The 6572-nt window shown below is 58.1% G+C and overlaps 1 protein-coding gene across 1 annotated transcript in view; it reads right to left on the bottom strand.

Moving 5' to 3' along the window:
• Positions 1 to 2449: 2449 nt before the first annotated feature.
• Positions 2450 to 6572, bottom strand: part of SLC4A11 (solute carrier family 4, sodium borate transporter, member 11) — a 10697-nt gene continuing 6574 nt past the window's right edge. The window contains exons 8-20 of the mRNA XM_011974869.1: positions 6310 to 6528; positions 6129 to 6222; positions 5898 to 6023; positions 5697 to 5810; positions 5480 to 5612; positions 5154 to 5227; positions 4501 to 4753; positions 4323 to 4429; positions 4072 to 4240; positions 3815 to 3988; positions 3489 to 3684; positions 3236 to 3405; positions 2450 to 2887 (exon numbers count right to left, since the gene is read on the bottom strand). Of these exons, the coding sequence (XP_011830259.1) occupies positions 2818 to 2887; positions 3236 to 3405; positions 3489 to 3684; positions 3815 to 3988; positions 4072 to 4240; positions 4323 to 4429; positions 4501 to 4753; positions 5154 to 5227; positions 5480 to 5612; positions 5697 to 5810; positions 5898 to 6023; positions 6129 to 6222; positions 6310 to 6528 (1899 nt within the window). The 3' untranslated portion in view covers positions 2450 to 2817. The remainder of the gene's footprint in view (positions 2888 to 3235; positions 3406 to 3488; positions 3685 to 3814; positions 3989 to 4071; positions 4241 to 4322; positions 4430 to 4500; positions 4754 to 5153; positions 5228 to 5479; positions 5613 to 5696; positions 5811 to 5897; positions 6024 to 6128; positions 6223 to 6309; positions 6529 to 6572) is intronic.

The raw sequence follows: 6572 nt of genomic DNA on the forward strand, positions 1-6572 counted from the left end.
GCTACAGAGCAAGACTCCGTCTCACAAAAAAAGAAAAAGAAAAAAAAAAAAACCTTGTCTCTACAAAAATACAAAAATTTGCTGGGCATGGTGGTGCGTGCCTATGGCCACAGCTACTCAGGATTCCGAGGTGGGAGGATCCCCTGAGCCTAGGGAAATCGAGGCTGCAGTGAGCCACGATCGCACCACTGCACTCCAGCCTGGGCAACAGTGTGAAACCCTGTCTCAAAAAAAACATATATGTATTTGGTCTTTGACCCCTTTCCTAGCAAACAACTTAAAAACTCTCAGAAACTCCACACTGATGTCTTCTTGTGTGCTAATGAGGTGGCTGGCAGCATCTAGGTAGCTTGGTTATGGAAAGACCAAGACAGGACAAGAGGACTGGGACTTTCGGTCTCCACCCCCCGCCACACCTCCAGGGAGGGGCAGGGCTGAAGGTTCAATTGATCACCCGTGGCCAGTGGTTTATTCAATCATGCCTGCGTAATGAGGCCTCCCTAAAAACCCAAAAGGCCAGGGTTTGGGGAGCTTCTGAATAGCCGAACATGTGGGGGTTCCTGGAGGGTGACACCCCGGGGAGGGCACACAAGCTCTGTGCCCCTTCCCCCACACCTCACCCTGTGCATCTCTTCATCTGTCAGCCTTTTTAATAAGCCAGTAGGGTGGGGGGCAAGGCCCTGGGCCCATTAGCTCTTATTCATCACTGGGAACTCCATCAATGCCCAATCCTTAAAAAATAATTAAAAAAAAAAATTTAGGCAGGGCATGGTGGCTCATGCCTGTAATCCCAGCACTTTGGGAGGCCAAGGCAGGCAGATCACTTGAGGTCAGGAGTTCAAGACCAGACTGGCCAATATGATGAAACCCCGTCTCTACTAAAAATACAAAAATTAGCCAGGCGTAGTGGCATGCACCTGTAGTCCCAGCTATTTGGGAGGCTGAGGCATGAGAATCACTTGAGCCAGAGGTGGAGGTTGCAGTGAGCCGATCAGGCCATTGCACATTAAAAATGAGACTCTGTCTCAAAAAGAAAAAAAAAAAATTAAAACCTGCTAAATATAAGTAAATGTTTCCCTGACTTTTGTGAACCACTCTAGCAAATTAATTGAACCCAAAACAGGAGTCGTGGGAACCCCAAGTTGAAGACAGAGTGTCAGAAGTTCTGCAGGCCCAGACCTCAGACTGGTGGGAAGGAAGTGGTGGTCTTGTGGGACTGAACTCTCAACTTGGGGTTTCTGAAGCTATCTCCTGGCAGGTAGCAGTTGGGTTGAATTGAATTGAATTGGTGGACACCCAGCAGCTGTCCTATGAGAAATCCCTTACGTGGTCACAGAAATCTTCTGTGTTGACTGTTGTGCACAGCGAGAGTAGAGGAAAACGGTTTGAGTTGGTTTTTCCACACTTGCTACCCGTCCCCAAACAGCAGGGTGGAGAGCATGCGAGCATGCAAGTACGCTCATACTCACCTGGATTAGTTCTCCGGGCCCTGGGGGCTCCTGATCTCCCACTCAGCACCACGCTACCCAGTGTAAGGTGGCATCTCATGTGAGCTTGCGGTTCTCTAATTACCAAGCGGTCTGAGCACCTCTCGCTACTCCTGTTACAGTTGGGCCTCCTTCCCCTGTTCACAGCCTCTGCCTCTTCTGTTGGGGCTGCTGTCGTTTGTTGGTTTGCAGGAATTCTTTGCATATTTCAGATATTTGCATATTTCAGATATATTTTCAGTTTTAGACGGAGCCAATCTCTTCTGTCTGCTTAGTCCATGGGGCATTTGTCAAGCTAGTCCAGGAGGCGATGTGAGCCGCAGGTGTTCCTGCTGACCACTGTTGCCACGCACAGGGCGCTCCCCTGAGCCAATATTCCCTGTTGTCGGCTGCCACTGTGAGACCCTGACCAACAACAAATGACCAAGCCAGAAACACTGCACCTTCTCCCTCCATCAAACCATTCCCGCCCCGTGTCCTGCCATCGGCAGTCCTCCCACCTCCCTCCATCCACGCCAGTGCTGCCCCCGCCCTATAAAATCCAGGATCCGCACAACACATGGGATGGTTCATAAGTGCTCCACACGGGGCCTCGGCCTCCCGGCAGGCAGCTTTCATCTGAGAGTCACAGGGCCCTTTGCTGTCACCCTGATGGTCCCTCCCGCCCCACTGCTCTCCACCAGCCACAGCGCCTCAGTGGCCCCAAGCCCTCGCTCCTCTGGACCCTCGCATATGCTATTCCCAGAACGCTTTCCCTGCAGGTCCTGGAAAAATGGCCATGCAAAGGCCTCCTGGATCTTCCATGTTTCACTGTTGGGCCAGTACCCACTGTGTGACGTTGGAGGTGACAGCCCACAGGAGGCATTCCATAGACTCGGTCCCTTGCATTCCACTTCCCCAGGGAGGGCTTCCCCTCCCCAGAGTGTGGGTGGGGTGGCAGTAGCAGAGACAGAGGTAGCACATAGGAGCCTAGAAACAGGAGCTTTATTCTCTAATGTGCGTACGGCAAGTTCCTTACACAATCAAGGAAATGGTTTCTCTTTCAGGCATCGACTCTTTTATCAAAAGAAAATCCATCCTGCTCAGTCCCACCCACCCTGGGCAGAAGTTGCCCTGAGCAATGCTCTTGGCACAAAGCTAAAGGATAATGGGAGGGGTGGGCACATACCACTGCACCCCTACAATGCCCAGATGCCCCAGGCCTGAGTCAGCCATGAGAAGGTGCAGCACAGAGCAGTCACCCACACACCTACACCTCCCCTCACAGCCCCAGAGCCAGCCTGGGAGGACATGGGAAGCTAGCGAATGGGGCGTGGCTAGGGCCTGCCAGTCAAGGCCTGTGCTCAGCATCCATGACATCCAAGTACTTGGCTTCAATGATTCGGGGCAGGAGGATATAGCTGCGGGGAGGGAGGGACAGGAGGATGAGCCTGGATCAGAGAGAAGGCAGTGGGCACCCATCCTAGCCCACCCCAGCCCACCCACAGGGCGAGGCTCTAGGCCTCTCCTCCCCGCCTGCCTATCCCAGCCCGCCCACTCTCCACTCCTAGACTGGAGCCGCTCCTATCCACTACCCACCCCAACCCGCCCACTCTACCTCTAGGCTGGGCGCCTCCTGCCCACCGGCCACCCCAGCCCACCTACTCTCCACCCCTAGGCAGGACCCCTCCTCCTGGGCACCCAGCCCAACCCACCCATTCTCTGCCTCTAAGTGGGACCTCTCCTGTCCACCGCCCACCCGCCTGTACCGGATGGGGATCATGGCGATCATGATGAGAGGAAAGATCATCTTCATATAAGGCAGGGAGCTCATGCCGAAGGCGCACAGCAGCAGCAGCTGCAGCACCTGCAGGCCTGTGAAGTAGTGGATCTTCCTCTGGGGCACCCTCCGGATGTAGTGTGTCGGGGGGTATGTAGTCTGTGGGCAGCAGGGACCGGGTGTGGGCAGGCATGGGGCTGTGTCCCCACCCACACCGCTCCCTCACAGGGCCAAGCGCTCACCTGCTCCTTGAGCAGCAGGGCCACGCGCTGGACAAGCTGATTGCCATCGAGAGAGGTGAGCGCGATATAGAGGAAGAGGCCATAGAGCACGGGCTTGGGGATCCACTGAAGCGGGACCGGCAGCAGCAGCAGGGACAGGCCCACCAGGACGCTGGCGCCCAGCGAGGTCAGCCGCGTCTCCTTCACGTTCACAATCCTGCAGCGCCCCGAGCCACCAGCGTCACCTCTGCGCCCCTGTCCACAGGGCCTCATCCCTCCCTGTGTCCCATGTGGTCAGAGGCTCCCCACTCCTCAGGGTCCATGGTTCTTGCCTGCCTCACACTCACGTGTCATAGATGTGCCCGTTCTCCACACGCTCCTCCACTAAGGCCAGGGCTCGCACATGCAGTGGGGAGTGGGGGTAGGCGGCATGGATCCAGGGCAGCCCAAACAGAGACAGCCCCGTGTTGATGATGGCGAGGAGCAGGAGGTCCCAGTGGTAGGCAGTGCCCTTCACCAGCCTGCAGCAGACGGGCACTCGTGGACAGAGCCCCACAGTAGGGGCCCAGGCCCCACCCACCCCACCCTTGCCCATCCTCCACACCTGTTCTCCGGTGCGTTCACCAAGCCGGCCACCAAGTTCTGCTCAATGAAGAAGAGCATGGACAGCAGGAAGCCGAGGCCCATGGCGCTGCTGATGGCCCTCAGGGACAGCGACTGGATCTGCGCCATCGCAAATGGGCTCTCGCTGGGGTTGTAGCGGAACTTGCTCACTGCAGTAGGCGACAGGCTACTGCTATGCCTGCAGCGCCTGGGGAGCTACCTCACGCCACCCACCACCCAGCCCCAACTCACTCTCAATTTCCCGGAAGCCGTGGGAGCTGATGAGGGAGAAGGCGAGCACCGCGATGGGCAGAGCGCAGTCGGACAGGATCTCGCGCACGCAGGGGTGCAGGTAGGGGCTGGGGACAGCAGGTGCATGAGCACAGCCTTTGGCCCATGTGGCCCCTCCCCTCCCCACGCAGCCCCTCACCTCTTCTTGAATTGGTAGAGGGTGTAGCCCAGCCAGAGCGTGCCCAGCATGATGAGGAGGCTGAGCACAGCGGTCGCCTGGCCTGAGTGCGTGGCCAAGGGCAGCTCCGTGGGGCTGGTCCGGAAGCTGGCGTTGAGGGCAGTGTGGAGGCTGGCGTTGAGGCTGGCACCGAGGCCTGACAGGCTGACCAGGGATGAAGTCCTTTTTGTCTGGTAGTCGTCCAAGTGATGCCCATAGTAGTACTTCCAGAAGACTGTGGACACAGACCCACAGGCCTCAGCCCTCTCCAACATATGGCCCTGGAAGGAGGGGATCTCAGGGAGAAAGGGCTTCAGGGGGAAGATGAGGGGACCCTGCCGACATGCCCATGCACCCACACTCCTGCCTACTGTCCCTGTCCCATCTCCGACACCTCATCACAGTCGGCCCAGTGCCTCTGCCCCCACTGCTGATCCCACCTGCGGTGGCCCCATCACCCTCCAGCGTGAAAGCCTCTGCCTTCTACCAGCCCAGGGCTCCCAGAGCACTGCACCCTTGACCACGGGCACACACTCAGCTTGAGCCGGTCCTATCTGCCCCCAGCCAGGGGCAGTGCAGAACCTCCCATCTTGCCTGCGCGCCCTGTGCAGCAGGTGGCTCCCAGACGCACTCACTTTTAACCATGCCCTTGACAGCATCCAGCACAAATGTGATGGAAATGAAGAGAGCAATGATCTCCTCCGTCGACCTGCCAGGAGGTGATGAGCCTCATCAGAGTGGATGTCATCAGGGGGCAGGTAGGGGAGGCCTCCCTGAGCCCCTGCACAGTCCCTGCCTCCTCCTGCCAGGAAGAAGACCAGGGCCCTAGGCCTTGCCTGAGTCCACCCCTGCCCCTTGGGGCAGTGATATGGTGGGGGCACCCCATCACCCTGGGGTTCCAGGGGGCTGAGCCAGATCCCAAGCTTTAAGGGTCCCAGAAGCTCACAGAAGGGCCAGTCACCTCTTGAAGAGACTCATGACCAGGCTGAGGTTGAAAAAGGCATAAAGTGTGAGGAAGAAACTATTCCACAGGCCTGTCCATGCGTAGAAGGAGCTGAAGTCCAGGTCATAATCATCACAGATGACACGAATCACTGCGGGCAGGGGGCAGGGCGGGTCAGGGCCTAGCAGGAACCAGGGGTCTCAGGCACCATCTCCCGCCTCAGCCCCCACTGCACCCTGGATGTAGAGCGCCAGGGGCGCGGTGGTCAGCAGAATCACCAGTGGCTGCCCGGAGAAGAGCGCGTAGAGCAGGCCCCCGATGCTCTGCCCGGCTATGGTCTTCTGCACATCTGTAGGGGTGGGGAGGTCAGGCGGGCGCTGCAGCCCAGGGCCCTGCCCAGCATACCCCCACCCACCACCTACCGCCAGCCCCTCACCAATGGCCCCATCTGTGTTCTCGTCATTGAGGGACCCGAAAGCGATGGTGGGCAGGAGGCAGGCGAAGTAGAGGAACAGGGTGGTGGTGATGTATTTGCCCACAGCCTTGTTTTTCCCAATAATGCCTAGGAATAGGGGACGGGAGACAGGGTTTGCTGGGGATGCAGGACAGGCACACGTGTGGGCCCGAGGCCTGGAAAGCAGAGGCCCAGATGGCTCTGCTGACGTACCGTCAGTGAAATCCAAGGGGTACAAGGGGAACCTGCGTGCGATGTCCTCCCGGATGCCCTTCCCGAAAGGGACAAAGTCCTTGCACTTTGGGGGCTGGAGGAGAGGACAGAGCGCCTGTTAGCCCTGTCCGGCCCAAGCCCCCGCCAACCCTGCCGGTCCATACCGGCCTCCACCCTGTACCTCTGGGCGTCTGTGGGCAGGGAAGGAGACTGTGCTGTGTTCCTTCATTCTCAGCGCCACTGGACCGTGGCTCACCATGGTGAGCAGCTGTCTCTGATGCACCAAGGCCTCCTTGAATTCCTCCTCTGTGCGGGTCTCCAGAAGCTTCTGGCGGAAGGCGATATCCGAGAACATGGTGGCAAATGTGCGCGCCACCTCCATGGCAGTCTTAGTGCTTTTCTAGGGGTGGAGGACGGGAGTCACATCCACCACCCCTGTGGAAC

This window comes from Mandrillus leucophaeus, unplaced genomic scaffold, assembly GCF_000951045.1.
Source record: "Mandrillus leucophaeus isolate KB7577 unplaced genomic scaffold, Mleu.le_1.0 Scaffold101, whole genome shotgun sequence".
Taxonomy (NCBI): Eukaryota; Metazoa; Chordata; class Mammalia; order Primates; family Cercopithecidae; genus Mandrillus; species Mandrillus leucophaeus.